This window comes from Salvelinus alpinus, chromosome 2, assembly GCF_045679555.1.
Source record: "Salvelinus alpinus chromosome 2, SLU_Salpinus.1, whole genome shotgun sequence".
Taxonomy (NCBI): Eukaryota; Metazoa; Chordata; class Actinopteri; order Salmoniformes; family Salmonidae; genus Salvelinus; species Salvelinus alpinus.
In genome coordinates this window covers 81998856-82026548 of record NC_092087.1, presented here as the reverse complement: position 1 = coordinate 82026548, position 27693 = coordinate 81998856, and the positions used below count along the sequence as shown (strand labels likewise).

General features: G+C 44.6%; 1 protein-coding gene across 2 annotated transcripts in view; it reads left to right on the top strand.

The window, feature by feature from the left end:
• Window positions 1-26838, top strand: part of LOC139567942 (complement C3-like) — a 37284-nt gene extending 10446 nt beyond the window's left edge. For both annotated transcript variants that reach the window (XM_071389567.1, XM_071389568.1), the window contains 24 exons: window positions 587-765; window positions 6466-6673; window positions 7773-7858; window positions 8266-8405; window positions 8750-8959; window positions 9113-9179; window positions 11717-11803; window positions 12020-12299; window positions 12783-12942; window positions 16399-16515; window positions 17030-17183; window positions 17300-17463; window positions 17733-17888; window positions 18062-18121; window positions 18259-18349; window positions 18454-18505; window positions 18696-18783; window positions 19469-19558; window positions 19971-20076; window positions 23704-23793; window positions 24020-24103; window positions 25521-25601; window positions 25801-25948; window positions 26094-26838. In XM_071389567.1, the coding sequence (XP_071245668.1) occupies window positions 587-765; window positions 6466-6673; window positions 7773-7858; window positions 8266-8405; window positions 8750-8959; window positions 9113-9179; window positions 11717-11803; window positions 12020-12299; window positions 12783-12942; window positions 16399-16515; window positions 17030-17183; window positions 17300-17463; window positions 17733-17888; window positions 18062-18121; window positions 18259-18349; window positions 18454-18505; window positions 18696-18783; window positions 19469-19558; window positions 19971-20076; window positions 23704-23793; window positions 24020-24103; window positions 25521-25601; window positions 25801-25948; window positions 26094-26241 (3046 nt within the window). In that variant the 3' untranslated portion in view covers window positions 26242-26838. The remainder of the gene's footprint in view (window positions 1-586; window positions 766-6465; window positions 6674-7772; window positions 7859-8265; window positions 8406-8749; window positions 8960-9112; window positions 9180-11716; window positions 11804-12019; window positions 12300-12782; window positions 12943-16398; window positions 16516-17029; window positions 17184-17299; window positions 17464-17732; window positions 17889-18061; window positions 18122-18258; window positions 18350-18453; window positions 18506-18695; window positions 18784-19468; window positions 19559-19970; window positions 20077-23703; window positions 23794-24019; window positions 24104-25520; window positions 25602-25800; window positions 25949-26093) is intronic.
• The last annotated feature ends 855 nt before the right edge of the window (window positions 26839-27693 follow it).

The window sequence follows — 27693 nt, the reverse complement described above, 5'->3', positions numbered from 1 at the left end:
GCTGAGCTGAGCTGAGCTGAGCTGAGCTGAGTTGAGCTGAGCTGAGCTGAGCTGAGCTGAGTTGAGTTGAGTTGAGCTGAGTTGAGTTGAGTTGAGTTGAGTTGAGTTGAGTTGAGCTGAGTTGAGCTGAGTTGAGTTGAGTTGAGCTGAGTTGAGTTGAGTTGAGTTGAGTTGAGTTGAGTTGAGTTGAGTTGAGTTGAGTTGAGTTGAGTTGAGTTGAGTTGAGTTGAGTTGAGTTGAGTTGAGTTGAGTTGAGCTGAGTTGAGCTGAGTTGAGCTGAGTTGAGTTGAGCTGAGTTGAGTTGAGCTGAGTTGAGTTGAGCTGAGTTGAGCTGAGTTGAGTTGAGTTGAGCTGAGTTGAGTTGAGCTGAGTTGAGCTGAGTTGAGTTGAGCTGAGTTCAATTGAGCTGAGTTCAATTGAGCTGAGTTCAATTGAGCTGAGTTCAATTGAGCTGAGTTCAATTGAGCTGAGTTCAATTGAGCTGAGTTCAATTGAGCTGAGTTCAATTGAGCTGAGTTCAATTGAGCTGAGTTGAATTGAGTTGTTGAGCTGAAGTGCACTGAACTAAACTGTTTGGCACTTTCAGGTACTGCTGCTCCAAGTACAGGGGAGAGGAGTTTGACACCAGACTACCCCCTACCACCACCATACCCCCTACCACCACCATACCCCCTACCACCACAGCTCTACTCATGCTGACCCTGGACAGACGCATTTTTCCCAAGCTACATAGCAGAAACTTTGGCGATTTTGGGATTTCAAGAGGTAACATCGATGATGGTGGACTAGCTGGTTAATGAATTGTTAGGTGTTTGTGGCAGCAGTGTTGTAGTACTCGAATCCGGTCTCGAGATACATAGTGAGTGTATCAGTCTTGTCTCAGTGTCAGGTCCATTTTTACTCAGAAACAATGAGGACTCATCATTTCTCCCCGAGACCAGCTGAAACCAGCGGAGTAAAACAGGAATCATTGTCAGCAGTTAGCGCTCGTGGTGGGAAGTTCCACTCTTTTTACTGACTCTGATCTTTACGACCCATTCAGTCAAAAATGACAAATCTTTCTACTAATTGTGTTCATTTGCGTCGCTGTTAGAGCTTCACAGTGGGGGTGTCATAATACCCATAAAACCTAGCTGTCAAACGGAAATGGTTCCAATCGTTTTTCCACCATTCATTTTTCCCACAGGGGATTTTAGAAACACTTAAAATAAGGGCTGTGTTTTGTGTAGGCTTACCCTGGCATGACGTTCTGATAACCATGTACATCTCTCTCGGACAAGGGGACTTTTATCAATATATTCGGCTCTATTTACTTTACAGCTAATTAGCATCAAAGTAGACATGTCATGCAAAACTACAAATCCCTGCAAGTCATCTCTAGCTGACACCTTTGCTAACATTATCAATTTATTAATTACTACATTTAGCTAATCCAGAGATTCTTACCTTTGCCTCGATTCGTCAGTCTTGTCCAGATCATTTGTAGTTCTTTATGATAGCCACGTTAGTTTCACCTGGTCGGCTTGGGGATTCAAACAGGTAACCTTTTGGTTACTGGCCCAATGCTCTTAACTGCTAGGCTACTTTCTGCCCCATTTCATTCACCAAAGGGGGCTTATTGGAGCTGACATTTGTGACAGACTTGTAAACGTGATTGCTAGGCATACAAATGAGATTATTTCTTGATACATTTGAGACGAGGTCTAGTTGTGGCCGTCCCGGACTAGATTGTGAACGACTCTTGGCGGAATGCATTGCTTGACTACCATGAGGGTGATAAGCGCAGTCGTTTGCAAACTGCAGCACCCAAAAGATAAGTTCTTGAGTTTGAGTTGGTTGAGCAGAGGCTGTGTGTGTATTGATTCTACAAAGCTGTGTCCATAACATTCAATAACCAATGAATTGCAGTCTTTCTTGCACCATGTGATTCATTATCAGTTCTGATCATGTATTTTTCTTCTGAATGCTCATGATCTACACTGCTCAAAACAATAAAGGGAACACTAAAATAACACATCCTAGATCTGAATGAATTAACTATTCTTATGAAATACTTTTTTCTTTACATAGTTGAATGTGCTGACAATAAAATCACACAAAAATTATCAATGGAAATCAAATTTAACAACCCTTGGAGGTCTGGATTTGGAGTCACACTCAAAATTAAAGTGGAAAACCACACTACAGGCTGATCCAACTTTGATGTAATGTCCTTAAAACAAGTCAAAATGAGGCTCAGTAGTGTGTGTGGCCTCCACGTGCCTGTATGACCTCCCTACAACGCCTGGGCATGCTCCTGATGAGGTGGCGGATGGTCTCCTGAGGGATCTCCTCCCAGACCTGGACTAAAGCATCCGCCAACTCCTGGACAGTCTGTGGCGTTGGTGGATGGAGCGAGACATGATGTCCCAGATGTGCTCAATTGGATTCAGGTCTGGGGAACGGGCGGGCCAGTCCATAGCATCAATGCCTTCCTCTTGCAGGAACTGCTGACACTCCAGCCACATGAGGTCTAGCATTGTCTTGCATTAGGAGGAACCCAGGGCCAACCGCACCAGCATATGGTCTCACAAGGGGTCTGAGGATCTCATCTCGGTAACTAATGGCAGTCAGGCTACCTCTGGCGAGCCCATGGAGGGCTGTGCAGCCCCCCAAAGAAATGCCACCCCACACCATGACTGACCCACCGCCAAACCGGTCATGCTGGAGGATGTTGCAGGCAGCAGAACGTTCTCCACGCCGTCTCCATACTGTCACGTCTGTCACATGTGCTCAGTGTGAACCTGCTTTCATCTGTGAAGAGCACAGGGCGCCAGTGGCGAATTTGCCAATCTTGGTGTTCTCTGGCAAATGCCAAACGTCCTGCACGGTGTTGGGCTGTAAGCACAACGCCCACCTGTGGACGTCGGGCCCTCATACCACCCTCATGGAGTCTGTTTCTGACCGTTTGAGCAGACACATGCACATTTGTGGCCTGCTGGAGGTCATTTTGCAGGGCTCTGGCAGTGCTCCTTCTGCTCCTTCTTGCACAAAGGCGGAGGTAGCGGTCCTGCTGCTGGGTTGTTGCCCTCCTACGGCCTCCTCCACGTCTCCTGATGTACTGGCCTGTCTCCTGGTAGCGCCTCCATGCTCTGGACACTACGCTGACAGACACAGCAAACCTTCTTGCCACAGCTCGCATTGATGTGCCATCCTGGATGAGCTGCACTACCTGAGCCACTTGTGTCGGTTGTAGACTCCGTCTCATGCTACCACTAGAGTGAAAGCACCGCCAGCATTCAAAAGTGACCAAAACATCAGCCAGGAAGCATAGGAACTGAGAAGTGGTCTGTGGTCACCACCTGCAGAACCACTCCTTTATTGGGGGTGTCTTGCTAATTGCCTATAATTTCCACCTGTTGTCTATTCCATTTACACAACAGCATGTGAAATTTATTGTCAATCAGTGTTGCTTCCTAAGTGGACAGTTTGATTTCACAGAAGTGTGATTGACTTGGAGTTACATTGTGTTGTTTAAGTGTTCCCTTTATTTTTTTGAGCAGTGTATTTTCCTGCATATGACAGACAGTTGGTGGTCAAAGCACGTCTCTGGAGCCGCCGAGCCTGAAGAGTGTGTGTTAACTTTTACTGCCTACTCATCCCGGATCCGGGAGCACCCCCCACAGTAAAAAAGCTGACTAGCATAGCCTAGCATAGCGTCACAAGTAAATACTAGCATCTAAATATCATTAAATCACAAGTCCAAGACACCAGATGAAAGATACAGATCTTGTGAATCCAGCCATCATTTCTGATTTTTAAAATGTTTTACAGGGAAGACACAATATGTAAATCTATTAGCTAACCACGTTAGCAAAAGACACCACTTTTTTTACTCCACCAGTTTTTTACTCCATCAGTAGCTATCACTAATTCGACTAAATAAAGATATATATAGCCACTAACCAAGAAACAACTTCATAAGATGACAGTCTGATAACATATTTATGGTATAGCATATGTTTTTTTTAGAAAAATGTGCATTTTCCAGGTATAAATCACAGTTTACCATTGCAGCCACTATCACAAAACTCACCCAAAGCGACTAGAATAACTACAGAGAGCAATGTGTATTACCTAATTACTCATCATAAAACATTTCTTAAAAATACACAGCGTACAGCAATTGAAAGACACAGATCTTGTGAATCCAGACAATATTTCAGATTTTCTAAGTGTTTTACAGCGAAAACACAATATATCGTTATATTAGCATACCACATGAGCTAACATCACCCCAGCATTGATTCAAGGCAAAAAGAGCGATAACGTTATCACCACCAAAATATATTAATTTTTTCACTAACCTTCTCAGAATTCTTCAGATGACAGTCCTGTAACATCATATTACACAATGCATATAGAGTTTGTTCGAAAATGTGCATATTTAGCATCACAAATCGTGGTTATGCAATGTTGTCAGTCAAAACATGGCATGCATTCTGGCCGGCGCCATCTTGGAAAGGCACCTATGTTTACGATTGTTTATCGATTAGATTCAATAAAAAAATACAGGTTGGACAGCTAATGAAAGATGCATTGGTTATTAATGCAACCGCTGATTTAGATTTTTAAAATTAACGTTACTAGACATACAGTGTGCGTTACAGCCAGACTAGTGCCGCAATAATGGCCGACAAATGCGTTTACATTTTTCCACATAAATACGGAATAAAATCATAAATAGCTCTTACTTTTGGACGAGCTTCCATCAGAATCTTGGGCAAGGTGTCCTTTGTCCAAAAGAATCGTTGCTTTGTTGTAAAACGTCTTCTTCAACTTCGGAACTAGCAGCTAACAATAGCTACGTGGCACACACATGTCCAAATCCTCAAAGCGCAATACTACGAAAATTCCGAAAATAGCAATATAGTCGCATAAACTGATATAAATCGGTTTAAAATAACTTCGTTATGATGTTTCTAACACCTATATCGAATTAAATCACAGACGGATATATCTTAGGTCGATAACGAGAGCTTTTGAGCATGCCATTCTGATGTCCTCTCTTGCGTCTTGACGAGCGTCCAAAAGAACGGACATGTCACTCCATTGCCTTTTATAAAGTCTGAGAAACACGTAGAGACTCCATTCCACTTCTCATTGGTTACTGACATCCAGCGGAAGGCTGGTGCAGTTCATTTCGACCCATAGGGCACACACAGAGCTTTAAACTGATCTGAGAACAGAGCCTAGTTTTCTGACCTTCGCATGTCCTGTCATGATTTTCGCTGTAGAAAGAGTTCTGGTTCACCCACAGACATAATTCAAACGGTTTTAGAAACTAGAGATTGTTTTCTATCCAATAGTAATAATAATATGCATATTGTACGAGCAAGAATTGAGTACGAGGCAGTTTAATTTGGAGACACAAAATGTCGAAGTTGAAACAGCACCCCCTGTAGTGACAAAAGGTTAACCCTGCTGTTGGGTTCATTGCGGCCAGCATTAGCAGGTCAAACAAACGACTAAAATGAATGAATCATGAGTCTCGAGTCAGTCAAAAGAGTCGTTCAAAAATAATGAATTGTTCGCAAACTGCACATCACTAGTCAGCACGTAAACCAGCTTCGCCAGGCCAAATATCCACACTCCTTTCATGACACATGAATATCTGATCCCCTATTGAAACCTGGGGTTCCTACTTTACTCGTAAAATTACTGTCCATTACTTTCACTACAAAGTTTGATGATATTTTTTAGTGCTCAGCAGGATTTCCTTGATTTGCTGGTAGGAACTAGTGTGGGAAATTGCTTGAAAGTTGTATGCTAACGATTAGTAAGGGGAGACTGGGGTAAGCTTGTCTTTTTATGGACCTGTTTGGATTAGTGATAACTTTTGTCCTCAGCATTTATCACCATTCTGAATGTCTAAAGAATGTCCTTCTGAAATCTGAACACAGAAATACTGGACATTTTCAACTCTTATTATGGTGGATTTACACTTTTCTGGTCTCGGTCTTGGACCCCTCGCCCTCTCCCGGTCTTAGTCTTGGACCCCTCGCCCCCCTCCCGGTCTTAGTCTTGGACCCCTCGCCCTCTCCCGGTCTTAGTCTTGAACCCCTCGCCCCCCTCCCAGTCTTAGTCTTGGACCCCTCGCCCCCCTCCCGGTCTTGGTCTTGAGTCGGTCTCGCTTTAGGTGGTCTTGGTCTTGAGTCGGTCTCGCTTTAGGTGGTCTTGGTCTTGAGTCGGTCTCGCTTTAGGTGGTCTTGAAAACAACACTGTAGGTCTTGTTAATTAAGTTGAGTTGAGTCTGTTGAGTCTAATTTAATTCTAACCAGATCTAACTTCCGTCCAAGTGGCCCCTGTATGTTACAGCAGAGAACTGAGCTCAAAATGATTGATTGCTCAATTAATCCAGCAATCAATCGATTCATCCACCCATCCATCAAACAGAGTTGAAACATATTTATTTTTTGGCATCAGGTGAAGAAATATTGCCCCAGTCTACAATGAGACTGGGATCCAAACGTGTTATGGAAGGACAGAGAGTGTCTCTTGCTGAGGAAGAGGATGAGGAAGAGGAGGATGACTTTATGGAAGAGAGTGAGGTGACAGTAAGGTCTAAGTTCTATGAGTCATGGCTGTGGAGCGACCTGACGCTGCCCAGTGTGCCTGAGGACAGCAGAGACGGGTGAGTGAATGTGTGTGTCTGTCCTCTCACCCCCTTATAGAAAGGGACAGCAGTTTCCCTGCTCATAGGCTAAGACTTGGTTGGTTGTACGTACCACATGACCTGTCCAGGGAAAACTCTTTCTATGAGGGGTTGACCAATTTAGTGATCCCAGTCGAAAGGGGAATAGGCCAAGCCACACCCCTCTCACCCTTAAAGGGATACTGCAAGGTTCTGGCAATTAAGCTAGTGTACCTGTAAACTTAGTCATTGCACTAACGTTAGTTATCATTGGCTTGCTAAACTACCTATTTATTAGTATTTTATTTATTTTACCTTTATTTAACTAGGCAAGTCAGTTAAGAACAAATTCTTATTTTCAATGACGGCCTAGGAACAGTGGGTTAACTGCCTTGTGTCAGCTCAGGGATTTGATCTCGCAGCCTTTCGGTTACTAGTCCAACGCTCTAACCACTAGGCTACCTGCTCTAACCACTAGGCTACCTGCTCTAACCACTAGGCTACCTGCTCTAACCACTAGGCTACCTGCTCTAACCACTAGGCTACCTGCTCTAACCACTAGGCTACCTGCTCTAACCACTAGGCTACCTGCTCTAACCACTAGGCTACCTGCCGCCCTGGTAGCCGCCTATAACTTCCTTCATACTGCACATAGAGACGCACAAATGGTATCCACGAGTTCATTAGACTCTGGAGAAGTAGAAAACGGCAAATTGACAGAATCTCGCAGTATCCCTTTGAAATGAAACTACCTACTCTGTAAATCCCCAGAGTTGCACCACAGTGGACTGGAGGTTACATTGAGACTGGCTGAGTTAACAGATCAGAAACAGCCTGGCCTTTTTTTCACCCCCCCCAAAAAAAAATAAACACTGTTGCACCATCGTGTACTGTCCCAGGGATATTTATGTGTGTTTGTGTCTGTGCGCGTCCGTGTCACTGTTAGCATTGTATTAGGCAACGGCATCAATCGATCACAATCCACCAGTCTCTCTCTATATTTATCTTCAAGATAATGTTTTACTGTGCTCATGTCACAAGCTGAGCTTACAAGAGGTCAACTCAATGGGATTCATTAGTTTGGGTCTGTTCCTTACAGGTTGGCAACGCTGCATGTGGATTCCGTCTTCCCAGACACTATCACCCAGTGGGGAGTACTAGCCATCAGCTCCTCACCTGTCACAGGTAGACCCTTCCCTTCCCCTGGGCTAGCCATGGACCCAGTCCCTAAGTGCTACGCCCTATGCACTTGTTGGCAAGGTGAAACACCAATCAGAGGGCAAGGTGGAACTGTTACCATATCACTAACGCCTGTCAAATCCAATCAGATCACCACATGTGCATAGGGCTTAGGATTTAAGGGGTCTATTTGGGATTGGACCTAATTCTCAGTGGTCTAAAATGGCTTCCTCTCACTGTACCCATATTCAGTCATTTCCCAGGAGGATTCCAGGTAGTATGCTAGTGGGGATACTGGTACGATATAAGGAATACAAAGTATTGCTGTACAATTCAAGCATTCTAAGGCATGGTGTCCTCAACCACCTGCTGTTGTTTGTTTGTTTGTTTCAGTCATTTTGTTTTTATTCCAGGTTTCTGCGTAGCCGAGCCGTGGAATGTGCGTACGTGGAAGCGTTTCTTCGTGGACCTGAAGCTGCCGTACTCAGTGGCGAGGAACGAATACGTGGAGATCAAAGCTGTGCTCCATAACTATGGCGATGAGGACATGGAGGCAAGCTCACCTCTGACCTCTCACCCATGACTTCTATTTAGTCCTCAAGCCTTACCGTAACCATCAGGCTGATGAATTAATATCTGAGCCTGTAGATCGAGGCAACCTCTATCTACCTACTACTCCCACCCGCTAGCTCCCCTCTGATCCCTTCCTGTCAGCCATTTTGTGTCTCAACCGTTCCAGTTTCCTCCTCTTTTCAGCTTACCTAGAAGCAATGGTGCTACTGAAGACGGAGGACATGTGCTGTGTGGCGTTCAATGAGAAATCCACCCAGTTCTGCTCACTTCCTCTCAGCCATTTTGTGTCTTGACCATCTCCATTTCCTCCTCTACTCAACCCAGGTTAAGGTGGTGCTACTGAAGACAGAGGACATGTGCAGTGTGGCGTTCAATGAGAAACACACCCAGGAGGTGACGTTGAAGGGCAGCTCATCCCTGGTTGTTCCCTACACCATCATACCGCTCAAGGCCGGAGAGATGCTACTGGAGGTCCTTGCCATGGCCAAAGGGTTTATGGGTAGCGACGGGGTCAAGAAGACGCTACGCGTGGTGGTGGGTGATTATTTCAGATGTTAATTTAAAAATATATTAAAAAAAAGATATATATATATATATATATATATATATATAGCGACTGTGAATCAGTGTCCTTACCTAAGATACGAGGACCGGTATCTCTAACCTGTTTTCAAAACCCTGTAACAGGTGGAAGGAGTGCAGAAGACTAAAGTGCAGAGTTTTGTATTGAATCCTTCTGCCAAGGGAGGTCACGGTGAGTAGAACTAAGACACTCATCATCTCTAACCCTAATGCGTACCATTACCATGGGAACGGTGAGTAGAACTAAGACACTCATCATCTCTAACCCTAATGCGTACCATTACCATGGGAACGGTGAGTAGAACTAAGACACTCATCATCTCTAACCCTAATGCGTACCATTACCATGGGAACGGTGAGTAGAACTAAGACACTCATCATCTCTAACCCTAATGCATACCATTACCATGGGAACGGTGAGTAGAACTAAGACACTCATCATCTCTAACTCTAATGCGTACCATTACCATGGGAACGGTGAGTAGAACTAAGACACTCATCATCTCTAACCCTAATGCGTACCATTACCATGGGAACGGTGAGTAGAACTAAGACACTCATCATCTCTAACCCTAATGCGTACCATTACCATGGGAACGGTGAGTAGAACTAAGACACTCATCATCTCTAACCCTAATGCGTACCATTACCATGGGAACGGTGAGTAGAACTAAGACACTCATCTCTAACCCTAATGCGTACCATTACCATGGGAACGGTGAGTAGAACTAAGACACTCATCATCTCTAACTCTAATGCGTACCATTACCATGGGAACGGTGAGTAGAACTAAGACACTCATCATCTCTAACCCTAATGCGTACCATTACCATGGGAACGGTGAGTAGAACTAAGACACTCATCATCTCTAACCCTAATGCGTACCATTACCATGGGAACGGTGAGTAGAACTAAGACACTCATCATCTCTAACCCTAATGCGTACCATTACCATGGGAACGGTGAGTAGAACTAAGACACTCATCATCTCTAACCCTAATGCGTACCATTACCATGGGAACGGTGAGTAGAACTAAGACACCCATCATCTCTAACCCTAATGCGTACCATTACCATGGGAACGGTGAGTTGAACTAAGACACTCATCATCTCTAACCCTAATGCGTACCATTACCATGGGAACGGTGAGTAGAACTAAGACACTCATCATCTCTAACCCTAATGCGTACCATTACCATGGGAACGGTGAGTAGAACTAAGACACTCATCATCTCTAACCCTAATGCGTACCATTACCATGGGAACGGTGAGTAGAACTAAGACACTCATCATCTCTAACCCTAATGCGTACCATTACCATGGGAACGGTGAGTTGAACTAAGACACTCATCATCTCTAACCCTAATGCGTACCATTACCATGGGAACGGTGAGTAGAACTAAGACACTCATCATCTCTAACCCTAATGCGTACCATTACCATGGGAACGGTGAGTAGAACTAAGACACTCATCATCTCTAACCCTAATGCGTACCATTACCATGGGAACGGTGAGTTGAACTAAGACACTCATCATCTCTAACCCTAATGCGTACCATTACCATGGGAACGGTGAGTAGAACTAAGACACTCATCATCTCTAACTCTAATGCGTACCATTACCATGGGAACGGTGAGTAGAACTAAGACACTCATCTCTAACCCTAATGCGTACCATTACCATGGGAACGGTGAGTAGAACTAAGACACTCATCATCTCTAACCCTAATGCGTACCATTACCATGGGAACGGTGAGTAGAACTAAGACACTCATCATCTCTAACCCTAATGCGTACCATTACCATGGGAACGGTGAGTAGAACTAAGACACTCATCATCTCTAACCCTAATGCGTACCATTACCATGGGAACGGTGAGTTGAACTAAGACACTCATCATCTCTAACCCTAATGCGTACCATTACCATGGGAACGGTGAGTAGAACTAAGACACTCATCATCTCTAACTCTAATGCGTACCATTACCATGGGAACGGTGAGTAGAACTAAGACACTCATCTCTAACCCTAATGCGTACCATTACCATGGGAACGGTGAGTAGAACTAAGACACTCATCATCTCTAACCCTAATGCGTACCATTACCATGGGAACGGTGAGTAGAACTAAGACACTCATCATCTCTAACCCTAATGCGTACCATTACCATGGGAACGGTGAGTTGAACTAAGACACTCATCATCTCTAACCCTAATGCGTACCATTACCATGGGAACGGTGAGTTGAACTAAGACACTCATCATCTCTAACCCTAATGCGTACCATTACCATGGGAACGGTGAGTAGAACTAAGACACTCATCATCTCTAACCCTAATGCGTACCATTACCATGGGAACGGTGAGTAGAACTAAGACACTCATCATCTCTAACCCTAATGCGTACCATTACCATGGGAACGGTGAGTAGAACTAAGACACTCATCATCTCTAACCCTAATGCGTACCATTACCATGGGAACGGTGAGTAGAACTAAGACACTCATCATCTCTAACCCTAATGCGTACCATTACCATGGGAACGGTGAGTAGAACTAAGACACTCATCATCTCTAACCCTAATGCGTACCATTACCATGGGAACGGTGAGTAGAACTAAGACACTCATCATCTCTAACCCTAATGCGTACCATTACCATGTCTCCTTTAGAAACAATCTTTACTAAGTCTTCTTACTATGTTTCCCCCCAGATGGGAGGCAGGTAGTGGAGGTGGACAAAGTGGAGCTGGGCTCCCTGGTTCCAAACTCTCAACCAGAGACATTCATCAACATCAGGGGTAGGCCTAACTGAGAAACAAGGTTTACGTTATTAGACAGAAATGGTGGCTGGCTGGTGCCTCTAAGCCTTTGGGTTGGTTATGGGCATTGTGAAGCCAAAGCAACTTTGTGGACATATAACCTATTCAATTCCTTCCATTCTATTCTGCTCTCTCTGCTCTGCTCTACTCTGCTCTACTCTGCTCTGCTCTACTCTACTCTACTCCTCCCACTAGGTAACCTGTTGGCTGACACCATAGACAACAGTATCAGCAGTGACTCTCTGGCCTCTTTGATCCGTATGCCTGGTGGCTGTGTGGAACAGAACCTAGCCAGCATCACCCTGCCTCTTATAGCCACTGTCTACCTGGACCGCTCCAACGACTGGGAGACTGTAGGGGTGCAACGCAGGGTGGAGGCCATCAACTACATACAGAAAGGCTACCAGAAGCAGCTGGTGTATAAGAAGAAAGATGACTCTTACCCCCCCTACAGGAATGAAGGCACAAGCACATGGTATTGTTCAAATACATAGAAGAAGAAGAAGAAGAAGAATGTGTATCAATCACAGAGTAATCTAAATAATACAATGGATTGTATTTGTAACCCTCAGACCCTCTCTCTCTACCTCTTCCCTTTTCTCTCTCTTTTTCTGTCTCCCTCTCCTCTCCCTTCCCCTCCACCTTCTCTTTCCTCGTCTCGACCTCTCCCCCTTCCTCCACCCTCTCCTCCCTCCCCCTCTCCCCCTTCTCCTCCTCTCCCTCCACCTCTCTCCCTTCTCCTCCTCTCCCTCCACCTCTCTCCCTTCCCCCGCACCCTCACTTTCTCTCCCTTCCCCCACCCTTTCTTTCTCCCCCTCTCCCTCCACCTCTCTCCCTTCCCAACCACCCTCTTTCTCTCCCTCTCCCTGCCCACCATCTCTTTCTCTCCCTCTCCCTGCCCACCATCTCTTTCTCCCCCACCCCCTCTTTCTCCCCCTCTCCCCCCTATCCATTATAGGATCACTGCGTATGTAGTGAAGGTGTTCTCTATGGCTCATCAGCTGGCAGGAGTGAGTGAACAGGATGTGTGTGGTCCTCTCCTCTACCTGCTCAACAACAAACAGCAGATCACTGGATCTTTCAGAGAGGACAACCCTGTCTACACTACTACTATGACAGTAAGAAAGAGACACACACACACACACACGAGAGGACAACCCTGTCTACACTACTACTATGACAGTAAGAAACACACACACACGAGTGGACAACCCTGTCTACACTACTACTATGACAGTAAGAAAGAGACACACACACACACACACACGAGTGGACAACCCTGTCTACACTACTACTATGACAGTAAGAAAGAGACACACACACACACGAGTGGACAACCCTGTCTACACTACTACTATGACAGTAAGAAACACACACACACGAGTGGACAACCCTGTCTACACTACTACTATGACAGTAAGAAAGAGACACACACACACACACACGAGTGGACAACCCTGTCTACACTACTACTATGACAGTAAGAAACACACACACACGAGTGGACAACCCTGTCTACACTACTACTATGACAGTAAGAAAGAGACACACACACACACACACGAGTGGACAACCCTGTCTACACTACTACTATGACAGTAAGAAACACACACGAGTGGACAACCCTGTCTACACTACTACTATGACAGTAAGAAAGAGACACACACACACACGAGTGGACAACCCTGTCTACACTACTACTATGACAGTAAGAAACACACACACACGAGTGGACAACCCTGTCTACACTACTACTATGACAGTAAGAAACACACACACACACACACACACACACACACACACACACACACACACACACACACACACACACACACACACACGAGAGGACAACCCTGTCTACACTACTACTATGACAGTAAGAACACACACACACACACACACACACACACACACACACACACACACACACACACACACACACGAGAGGACAACCCTGTCTACACTACTACTATGACAGTAAGAAACACACACACACACACACACACACACACACACACACACACGAGAGGACAACCCTGTCTACACTACTACTATGACAGTAAGAAACACACACACACACACACACACACACACACACACACACACACACACACACACGAGAGGACAACCCTGTCTACACTACTACTATGACAGTAAGAAACACACACACACACACACACACACACACGAGAGGACAACCCTGTCTACACTACTACTATGACAGTAAGAAACACACACACACACGAGAGGACAACCCTGTCCACACTACTACTATGACAGTAAGAAACACACACACACACACACGAGAGGACAACCCTGTCTACACTACTACTATGACAGTAAGAAACACACACACACACACACACACACACACACGAGAGGACAACCCTGTCTACACTACTACTATGACAACAAGAAACACACACACACACACACACACACACACACACACACACACACACACACACACACACACACACACACACACACACACACACACACACGAGAGGACAACCCTGTCTACACTACTACTATGACAGTAAGAAACACACACACACACACACACACACACACACACACACACACACACACACACACACACACGAGAGGACAACCCTGTCTACACTACTACTATGACAGTAAGAAACACACACACACACACACACACACGAGAGGACAACCCTGTCTACACTACTACTATGACAGTAAGAAACACACACACACACACACACACACACACACGAGAGGACAACCCTGTCTACACTACTACTATGACAGTAAGAAACACACACACACACACACACGAGAGGACAACCCTGTCTACACTACTACTATGACAGTAAGAAAGAGACACACACACACACAGACACACACACGAGAGGACAAGCCTGTCTACACTACTACTATGACAGTAAGAAACACACACACACGAGTGGACAACCCTGTCTACACTACTACTATGACAGTAAGAAAGACACACACACACACACACACGAGTGGACAACCCTGTCTACACTACTACTATGACAGTAAGAAACACACACACACGTGGACAACCCTGTCTACACTACTACTATGACAGTAAGAAAGAGACACACACACACACACACACGAGTGGACAACCCTGTCTACACTACTACTATGACAGTAAGAAACACACACACACACACACACACACGAGAGGACAACCCTGTCTACACTACTACTATGACAGTAAGAAACACACACACACACACACACATACACACACACACACACGAGAGGACAACCCTGTCTACACTACTACTATGACAGTAAGAAACACACACACACACACACACACACACACACACGAGAGGACAACCCTGTCTACACTACTACTATGACAGTAAGAAACACACACACACACACACACACACACACACACACACACACACACACACACACACACACACACACAAGAGGACAACCCTGTCTACACTACTACTATGACAGTAAGACAACACACACACACACACACACACACACACACACGAGAGGACAACCCTGTCTACACTACTACTATGACAGTAAGAAACACACACACACACACACACACGAGAGGACAACCCTGTCTACACTACTACTATGACAGTAAGAAACACACACACACACACACACACACACACACACACACGAGAGGACAACCCTGTCTACACTACTACTATGACAGTAAGAAACACACACACACACGAGAGGACAACCCTGTCTACACTACTACTATGACAGTAAGAAAGAGACACACACACACACACACACGAGTGGACAACCCTGTCTACACTACTACTATGACAGTAAGAAAGAGACACACACACACACACACACACACACACACGAGTGAACAACCCTGTCTACACTACTACTATGACAGTAAGAAAGAGACACACACACACACACACACGAGAGGACAACCCTGTCTACACTACTACTATGACAGTAAGAAAGAGACACACACACACACACACGAGTGAACAACCCTGTCTACACTACTACTATGACAGTAAGAAACACACACACACACACACACACACACACACACACACACACACACACACACACACACACACACACACACACGAGAGGACAACCCTGTCTACACTACTACTATGACAGTAAGAAACACACACACACACACACACACACGAGTGGACAACCCTGTCTACACTACTACTATGACAGTAAGAAAGAGACACACACACACGAGTGGACAACCCTGTCTACACTACTACTATGACAGTAAGAAACACACACACACGAGTGGACAACCCTGTCTACACTACTACTATGACAGTAAGAAAGAGACACACACACACACGAGTGGACAACCCTGTCTACACTACTACTATGACAGTAAGAAACACACACACACGAGTGGACAACCCTGTCTACACTACTACTATGACAGTAAGAAAGAGACACACACACACACACACACGAGTGGATGCAGAAGCACGCTCACAAATACACACATGGACTGATGTGCGCACACAGTCACACTCTGACAGACAGAGAGAGATCTGGGACTGAAGTCTTATAACAGCTTCTCTCTTCTCCAGGGTGGGGTACAAGGTGCAGAGTCTCAGTCCACTTTGACAGCCTTTGTCCTGATAGCCATGACTGAAGCCACCAAGCATACAGAACTCAACTGCAAAGGAGCTAGTCACACCATCAAGGTAAGCCGGTCACAGAACCGGCAGAAACTGTTATATTGGGACGGGAGATAAGTAAGTTATTTTTTTTTATGTATTTAACTAGGCAAGTCCGTTAAGAACAAATTCTTAGTTACAACGACGGCTTAGGAACAGTGGGTTGTTCAGGGGCAAAACGACAGATTTTTACCTTGTCAGCTCGGGGATTCGATCTAGCAACCTTTCGGTTACTGGCCCAATGCTCTAACCACTAGGCTACCTGCTGCCCCAGTTAGAAGTAAGTTAGTCATCTGTGAGTAGGATGCCTTTTTACCTGACTCCCCTGGTGAATCTTGGATTTGGTTGGCTGACCTGTTATCACGCTACGTTTGCATGCGCCGAGGCTGACCATTAATCGAACCGGTGTATATTGCATGTCGGTGTTGGGAAATGGGGCTTTCAGGTTTATTCTTTATCCCTCTGCTCATATAAGAATGGAATTCATAAGCCGCCAACTAATGGATAGACAGTGAAGTTGTATTCTATTGTATTGTATTAGAATGGGATCCAGAATGCTGCCAACTATCTGAGGAGCACGTATGGTATTCTGAAGAGACCCTACTCTCTGGCCATCTCTGCCTACGCTCTGTCTCTGGTTGACGAGACATCTTCACTGTTCTTAAAAACCCTGCTACTCAAAGCTGCCTCTCCAGGTAGGAAAATGTCTGTCTCTGTTTCTCTTTCTCTCCCCCTCTCTATTCTCTGCTGTGCTTCACTGTTATTCTCTCCCCCTCTCCCCTCCCCTCCCTCCCTCTCTCCCCTCCTCCAGACGGTACCCATTGGCCAGACAGTGAGAACCGCCTCTTCACTCTGGAGGCGACGGGCTACGCCCTGCTAGCCCTGGTGAAGAGTAGTCACATGACTGAAGCCGCCGCACCTTTCGAGTGGCTCAACGAACAGCGCCGCAGGGGCGGGGGCTACGGATCCACCCAGGTACTGAGTGACATCCCCTAAACAAGTATTGCTTGATGTCAGTGAGCTGAGTTTGTCAACAGTGTTATTGCAGGTTGTCACTAGCCAGTCCAGTTTGTTGCCATTTGGATCTCCACACAATCCAGTACATATTTTATAATAATCTCTCTGCTTCCTCTCTCTCTTCGCTCTCCTCTCCTCCCCGTCTCTCTCTCCCCTCTCTCTTCCTCCCCTCTCGCCCTTCCTCTCTCCCTCCCCCCTCTTTCGCTCTCTGTCTCTCTCTCCCCCAGCCCACCATGGTTGTTCTGCAGGGTCTGTCTGAGTACCTGATAAAGAAACCTCCTCCCAATGACCTGAGTCTCCAGGTGGACCTGAGCATCCAGGGCCGCAGCGACCAGCGCTTCCACTTCGACCCCAGGACCTCCTACGTGGCACGCTCCTCCAGGGTAGGAGGGATGCTGTTCTCTCTCCCTCTCTCTCTCATTCTCGCTCTCTTTCACCATTTCTTCTCTCCCAACCTACCTGTATCTTATGTCAAATATGTAGTCTAGGTTTAGTAACCATGATGTATCATGTTTCTCTTTCACCATCTCTTCTCTTCTGTGGGGTTTTCACTCAGGCTCCTATAGACCAGGGATTCAGAGTGGAGGCCAAAGGGAAGGGGCAAGGTATACTAGAGGTATGACCACAAAACATGTCTATGGCCATTAGTCAATGCATGATATCAGAGCTTGTCTATGATCATTTTGTCACATTGATGTATGATGTCATATTTGTTTGTGTTGTCACTTCCTGGTCTAATGACCTCTCCCCTAGGTGGTGACCTACTACAACGAGCTCCCTGAGGTGCATGAGAAGAGCAGCTGCAAGAACTTTGATTTGGACGTGACCATCGCAGAATCTAGTGGTAGGTTAATCCAGCTCTCAATCTCCATTTCTATCTTAATCTCAATCTTAGTCTCAATCCCAGTCTCAAATCTTAAACTCAATGTTTTTTAACCCCGCTGACAGAAAAGCCTCCACCAGATGCAGAGAAGTCCTACAGGATCACTATTAACGTCAGGTGAGATTATACAGTACTATGTTGAATATCTAGGCTACCTGGCAGTCTGTCTTTTCATACTCTCCTTTGGTCCCCTCTCCGAAATACACGAGGAGACTTACTGTTATTGGATTACACTTGAGTCTCTACTTTTTGATTCTATCTTCCTCTTCATTCTACTATTCTCTCTCTCTCTCTTTCCAACCTCCAGGGCTCTGGGACCAAGGGAGGTCAGGATGGTTGTTCTGGACATCAGTCTTCCTACTGGGTTCGTCCCAGAGAATGAAGACCTGGAGATGGTACTGTTACAGTACAACTACTGCTGTACTGGAACCCACGTTAAAGGGATAGTTCACCCCAATTACTAAGTTACACCTTGGTTTCCTTACCCTGTCAGCCGTCTATGGACAAGTTATGACAGCAATCCATGCTTTGGTTTTATTTCCCTGGCACTGTTTCCAAATGCTAACGTTTTAGCAAGTGTAGCACAAATCCAATTCAAGTCATTGGACCGATATGTTTTTATTTGTTTTGCACATCGTATCCAAATCATTGGAAAGTATCTAACACTTATTGTGAAGCTCAACAAAGTCACTTACAGATGATTTGAACTTGATGCCCAAAAATGCTAATATCGGACCCATTACTTTAATGAGATTTGCGCCACAAATGCTAAATGCTAAAGGGGATTTGTGCCACATATGCATTTGGAAACAGTGTCAGGGAAACTAAATCAAAGCATGGAGTGCTGTCATACCTTGTCCATAGACTGCTTACAGGGTAAGGAAACCGATATGTAATTGAAGTGAACTATCCCTTTAATCCACTTGTAATGTTCATCTGTCTCCACTAGATGGCGGTCTAACTGCATGTCTGGTCTTTGACTCAATGTCCAACTTGATTTCGACTGTGTGTGTTTAAGTGTAGCTTGTTGTGACCGTGTGCATATTGAAAATGTTTTTGTGTTTGTTTGTTTGCCTCCAGCTGACCAACTCAGTGGACCGTTACATCAACAACTTCCAGATAGTGGACAACCTGAGTGACAGAGGCTCCCTCATCATCCACCTCTTCAAGGTACCAGAACAGATCTGGGATCAGCTTATCCTCCTATAAATCTTAACTTTTTAGGTGGGATCTTAGATCAGTGTCAAGGGGTAACTTCCTTCCTTTTCATCATTCACCTGTTCAAGGTACTGGAACCATAGAAATAGAATCTCAATAGAATCTCAATAGAATCTCATTCTATTTCTATGACCTGAACGTAGAGAGACAAGCGTTACCATGTCAACCCTAGAAGTTGACTGGTCATAATTTTTTCACTCTGTCTGGGTTGAGGTTGTCTGTGGCCTGTAGGCACAGATCTTGGATCAGCTTTCCCTCCCCAAATCTTAAAGGTGAAAGGCAAACTATTAACTCAAAACTGGCCTTAGATCAGTGTCCGGAGGTAGCTTCATTGTGCTCTCCTGCGGTCTACCTGTGCTACCAGGTGTCCAACAAGGAGACTGAGACCATCATCTTCCGACTGCAGCAGACATTCAAAGTGGGACTCCTCCAACCTTCATCTGTCACTGTCTACGAGTACTACAACCCAGGTAGATACTGTTTACGAGTACTACAACCCAGGTAGATACTGTCTACGAGAACTACAACCCAGGTAGATACTGTCTACGAGTACTACAACCCAGGTAGATACTGTCACTATCTACGAGTACTACAACCCAGGTAGATACTGTCACTATCTACGAGTACGACAACCCAGGTAGATACTGTCACTATCTACAAGTACGACAACCCAGGTAGATACTGTCACTATCTACGAGTACGACAACCCAGGTAGATACTGTCACTGTCTACGAGGACTACAACCCAGGTAGATACTGTCACTGTCTACAATTACTACAACCCAGGTAGATACTGTCTACGAGAACTACAACCCAGGTAGATACTGTCACTGTCGACAATTACTACAACCCAGGTAGATACTGTCACTGTCTACGAGGACTACAACCCAGGTAGATACTGTCACTGTCTACGAGTACGACAACCCAGGTAGATACTGTCACTGTCTACGAGGACGACAACCCAGGTAGATACTGTCTACGAGTACTACAACCCAGGTAGATACTGTCTATGAGTACTACAACCCAGGTAGATACTGTCACTATCTACGAGTACTACAACCCAGGTAGATACGGTCACTATCTACGAGTACTACAACCCAGGTAGATACTGTCACTATCTACGAGTACGACAACCCAGGTAGATACTGTCACTATCTACGAGTACGACAACCCAGGTAGATACTGTCACTGTCTACGAGGACTACAACCCAGGTAGATACTGTCACTGTCGACAATTACTACAACCCAGGTAGATACTGTCACTGTCTACGAGTACTACAACCCAGGTAGATACGGTCACTATCTACGAGTACTACAACCCAGGTAGATACTGTCACTATCTACGAGTACTACAACCCAGGTAGATACGGTCACTATCTACGAGTACTACAACCCAGGTAGATACTGTCACTATCTACGAGTACGACAACCCAGGTAGATACTGTCACTATCTACGAGGACGACAACCCAGGTAGATACTGTCTACGAGGACTACAACCCAGGTAGATACTGTCTACGAGTACTACAACCCAGGTAGATACTGTGTACGAGTACTACAACCCAGGTAGATACTGTCTATGAGTACTACAACCCAGGTAGATACTGTCTATGAGTACTACAACCCAGGTAGATACTGTCACTATCTACGAGTACGACAACCCAGGTAGATACTGTCACTATCTACGAGTACGACAACCCAGGTAGATACTGTCACTGTCTACGAGGACTACAACCCAGGTAGATACTGTCACTGTCGACAATTACTACAACCCAGGTAGATACTGTCACTGTCTACGAGGACTACAACCCAGGTAGATACTGTCACTGTCTACGAGAACGACAACCCAGGTAGATACTGTCACTGTCTACGAGGACTACAACCCAGGTAGATACTGTCACTGTCTACGAGAACGACAACCCAGGTAGATACTGTCACTGTCTAGGAGGACTACAACCCAGGTAGATACTGTCACTGTCTACAATTACTACAACCCAGGTAGATACTGTCACTGTCTACGAGGACTACAACCCAGGTAGATACTGTCACTGTCTACGAGTACTACAACCCAGGTAGATACTGTCACTGTCTACGAGAACGACAATCCAGGTAGATACTGTCACTGTCTACGAGAACGACAACCCAGGTAGATACTGTCACTGTCTACGAGAACGACAACCCAGGTAGATACTGTCACTGTCTAGGAGGACTACAACCCAGGTAGATACTGTCACTATCTACGAGTACTACAACCCAGGTAGATACTGTCACTATCTACGAGTACTACAACCCAGGTAGATACTGTCACTATCTACGAGGACAACAACCCAGGTAGATACTGTCACTGTCTACAATTACTACAACCCAGGTAGATACTGTCTACGAGAACTACAACCCAGGTAGATACTGTCACTGTCTACAATTACTACAACCCAGGTAGATACTGTCACTGTCTACGAGGACTACAACCCAGGTAGATACTGTCACTCTCTACGAGAACGACAATCCAGGTAGATACTGTCACTCTCTACGAGAACGACAACCCAGGTAGATACTGTCACTGTCTACGAGAACGACAACCCAGGTAGATACTGTCACTGTCTAGGAGGACTACAACCCAGGTAGATACTGTCACTGTCTACAATTACTACAACCCAGGTAGATACTGTCACTGTCTACGAGGACTACAACCCAGGTAGATACTGGCACTGTCTACGAGGACTACAACCCAGGTAGATACTGGCACTGTCTACGAGTACTACAACCCAGGTAGATACTGTCACTATCTACGAGTACTACAACCCAGGTAGATACTGTCACTATCTACGAGTACTACAACCCAGGTAGATACTGTCACTATCTACGAGGACTACAACCCAGGTAGATACTGTCACTGTCTACAATTACTACAACCCAGGTAGATACTGTCTACGAGAACTACAACCCAGGTAGATACTGTCACTGTCTACAATTACTACAACCCAGGTAGATACTGTCACTGTCTACGAGGACTACAACCCAGGTAGATACTGTCACTGTCTACGAGAATGACAATCCAGGTAGATACTGTCACTGTCTACGAGAACGACAACCCAGGTAGATACTGTCACTGTCTACGAGAACGACAATCCAGGTAGATACTGTCACTGTCTAGGAGGCCTACAACCCAGGTAGATACTGTCACTGTCTACAATTACTACAACCCAGGTAGATACTGTCACTGTCTACGAGGACTACAACCCAGGTAGATACTGTCACTGTCTACGAGTACTACAACCCAGGTAGATACTGTCACTGTCTACGAGAACGACAATCCAGGTAGATCCTGTCACTGTCTACGAGGACTACAACCCAGGTAGATACTGTCACTGTCTACGAGTACTACAACCCAGGTAGATACTGTCACTGTCTACGAGAACGACAACCCAGGTAGATACTGTCTACGAGTACTACAACCCAGGTAGATACTGTCACTGTCTACGAGAACGACAACCCAGGTAGATACTGTCACTGTCTACGAGGACAACAACCCAGGTAGATACTGTCTACAATTACTACAACCCAGGTAGATACTGTCTACGAGTACTACAACCCAGGTAGATACTGTCTACGAGGACAACAACCCAGGTAGATACTGTCTACAAGTACTACAACCCAGGTAGATACTGTCTACGAGTACTACAACCCAGGTAGATACTGTCTACGAGTACTACAACCCAGGTAGATACTGTCACTGTCTACAAGGACTACAACCCAGGTAGATACTGTCACTGTCTACGAGGACTACAACCCAGGTAGATACTGTCACTGTCTACGAGTACTACAACCCAGGTAGATACTGTCACTGTCTATGAGTACTACAACCCAGGTAGATACTGTCACTGTCTACGAGGACTACAACCCAGGTAGATACTGTCACTGTCTACGAGGACTACAACCCAGGTAGATACTGTCTATGAGTACTACAACCAGGTAGGACTATGGTTTGTTTTGACTATATTTCATATGCCCTCGAACAAGAGAAGTTATTGTAAACATTGGAGTTGATCATTTCTCTCTGTCTGGTGGAGAAATGTTAACATAGCGTGTCTCTCTATCAGACCACCGCTGCAGTCGCTTCTACAGCCCCGAAGAGGACAAGGACGAACTCACACAGATCTGCAGGAACAATATATGTCGCTGTACACAGGGTGAGTGTTTGTGTGTTTGTGTGTCTGTGTTTGTATGTATCTGTGTGTATCTGTGTCTGTGTGTGGTTGTGTGTGGTTGTGTGTGGTTGTGTGTGTGTGTGTGTGTGTGTGTGTGTGTGTGTGTGTGTGTGTGTGTGTGTGTGTGTGTGTGTGTGTGTGTGTGTGTGTGTGTGTGTGTGTCATACATGAGTGTGTGTGATAATGATGTGTGTCTCTCTCCTATTAGGTGATTGCTGTGTGTCTAAGTCCCTAACCGATCCAGTCCCCTATGGAGCACGAGAGGACCACGCATGTAAAGGATTATACCACGGTATGCTATATCTGTTTTCACTATAGAATATCATACACATGTTATAGGCATGTTATAGACATGTTATAGGCATGTTATAGACAGGCATGTTATAGGCATTATAGACATGTTATAGGCATGTTATAGACAGGCATGTTATAGGCATTATAGACATGTTATAGACATGTTATAGACAGACATGTTATAGACATGTTATAGGCAGACATGTTATAGGCAGACATGTTATAGGCATGTTATAGGCATGTTATAGGCATGTTATAGGCATGTTATAGGCATTATAGACATGTTATAGGCATGTTATAGGCATTATAGACATGTTATAGACGTGTTATAGGCATGTTATAGATGTGTTATAGGCATGTTATAGACATGTTATGGACGTGTTATAGGCATGTTATAGATGTGTTATAGGCGTTATAGGCATGTTATAGACATGTTATAGACAGACATGTTATAGGCATGTTATAGACAGACATGTTATAGGCATGTTATAGACATGTTATAGGCATGTTATAGACAGACATGTTATAGGCATGTTATAGGCATAATATAGACATGTTATAGACATACATGTTATAGGCATGTTATAGACATACATGTTATAGGCATGTTATAGACAGACATGTTATAGGCATGTTATAGACAGACATGTTATAGGCATGTTATAGACAGACATGTTATAGACAGACATGTTATAGGCATGTTATAGGCATTATAGACATGTTATAGGCATTATAGACATGTCATAGGCATTATAGACATGTCATAGGCATTATAGACATGTTATATACATTATAGACATGTCATAGGCATTATAGACATGTTATAGATTTGTTATAGACGTGTTATAGGCATTGTATGCATGTTATAGACATGTTATAGACATGTTATAGACATGTTATTGACATGTTATAAGCATTATAGACATGTTATAGACATGCTATATTCATTATAGACATGTTATAGGCACTATATACATGTTATAAGCATTATAGACATGTTATAGGCGTTATAGGCATGTTATAGGCGTAGACATGTTATAGGCATTTTATAGACATGTTATAGGCATTATATAGATTAAAGACATGTTATAGGCATTATAGACATATAGGCATGTTATAGAGATTACAGACATGTTATAGGCATTATAGACATAGGCATGTTATAGAGATTACAGACATGTTATAGGCATTATGATCTGTAAATCTGTCACACTGAGACAATACTATACCATGTACAGTATATGGTACAGCTATAAATGAATGTTGTCCGTCAGAGGTAAAACTATAATCTAACGCTTCATTCTTTAATTGTCTTAGTCAAATTGTTCCTTGGGGACAGTCAAGTGTATCATATCATTGATTGAGTAGAGTGTATTTTGCTGTTCTCTGACGCTTCTCACACTTCTGTCCTCCAGTGTACAAGGCCAAGGTCCTGAGTGTCAGCCAGAGTCAGTACGACAGATACGAGATGAAGATCACACAGGTTATAAAAATAGGTAAGCCTCCCATGTCATGGTATCTTATGTCATCTAGTGCTTCTCTGTCCTCTACCCATCTCTCCTTACCCTCATTGTTTCAGAATGTGATTCTGAGTTAGTTCAAACATGGTTAACTCTGTTTCTCTCTCTCTCACTCACTCTCTCTCCCCCTCTCTGTCCATTCCTCCCTCCCTCCCCCCCCCCTCTCTCTCTCTAGGAGTGGAGGAGGAGGTCAGTGTGGGTGACACTAGGGTCTTCCTGTCACATGCTGGCTGTAGAGGAGGTCTGGACCTGAAGGAGGGTACAGACTACCTCATCATGGGGACAAAAACTGACCTCTGGTACAAGGACAGCTCCACCAACAGGTGAGGAGAGGCAGCGACATGTTATAATGGACTTATAGTACTGGCAAGACAAAGCAAGTCAGAGCAATAAAGTTCATGTTAATATCTGCCTAAAGGGGTTATTTTCTCTTCTTTTTCTCTCTCTCTCTTTCTCTCTCTCTCTCAGTGCCACATACATGCTGGGCAAGGATACCTGGGTAGAGCGTTGGCCCACCTCAACAGAGTGTGTTAGTGATGCCAAACTCATGGCCAGGTGCACAGAGCTGGACAACTTCAGCAAGGACCTCTCAGAGAAGGGATGTCGGTTTAAATAGCCTCACTCACTCACTCACTCACACTCGCAGCCTATCAGCTGCCATGTAGCTTTACACCTCTGGATGCACTGGTTCAGCAGAAACTGTCACCATTTGAGCCATGCAGTCGACATATCCTGCTCTGTTGTATAATCACCATGGTAACCATTAGAGGAAAATGGACATTAGAATTAGAAAGCGTAAAAACATGACAGACTGGTGTTAAGCCTGGGTGGGTCTAGGATTGTGTTACTGGGAGCTCAGCGATTCGTCACAGCCTGGGCTACTTGAGATGGCATACAATCACAACACACACACGATGGGAACTCACTCAGGTGGCACTGAGTGCAGTGGAATATTGTCTCACTACTGTGTAGAATGCATTAGTGTTCCTGAATGTTCCACATAGAGTGACTAACAGAATAAACACCAGGGAGATTCTCAGTACAAACCCTGTATTGAGTTTTGAATTATTCTCAGCCTTCTCTTTCTCATACAGTTTGATTACTTATCCATGTTGTAGATTGCAGTACTTTTTACCTCTCGTTGCCACAGATTTGCAAACATAATGATCAACCCATATTCTGCTCTAAGAAAATAAATGGATATGTGGTTGTGGTTGGGTTGATTGAACTATTCTTGAGGTATTGTCTAGTAAATAATGCTGAAATAGTTCTTGCACTCTCACACACACAGGAACACACGCATCACATATAGGTAGGCCAACAGTATGTAAACTAACTTCAAATAACAGAATATCAGTCTACTTTTGAAATGCTATCGCCATAGCAATGACTCATGATTTCCATGGGATTTTCTGCTGCCCCTAAAATGTGTGTGTGCCCTCCATAATCTAAATAGGAAGGCCTGGTAATGGGCAGCTGGTCACACAGCTGGTCACAAATGTTGGTATAGTGTGGGTAGTGTACACACACACACACACACACACTGGCTTTGCGTGCGTAGTGGGTACACACAGTGACTTACACACAGTAGCATTTGCTCAGGGGGATATTTCACTGCTTCTGTATCAGATAATGGGATGTAGTCCTGCATTGAGAAAGGGAGAGACAAGGGCCTACAGTTGAAGAGAGATAAATACAATGAGAGAGATGGAGAGAGATAAATACAATGAGAGAGATGGAGAGATATAAATACAATGAGAGAGATGGAGAGAGATAAATACAATGAGAGAGATGGAGAGATATAAATACAATGAGAGAGATGGAGAGAAATACAAAGAGAAAGATGGAGAGAGATAAATACAATGAGAGATGGAGAGAGAAATACAATGAGAGAGATGGAGAGATAAATACAATGAGAGATGGAGAGAGATAAATACAATGAGAGATGGAGAGAGATAAATACAATGAGAGATGGAGAGAGAAATACAAAGAGAAAGATGGAGAGATAAATACAATGAGAGAGATGGAGAGATAAATACAATGAGAGATGGAGAGAGATAAATACAAT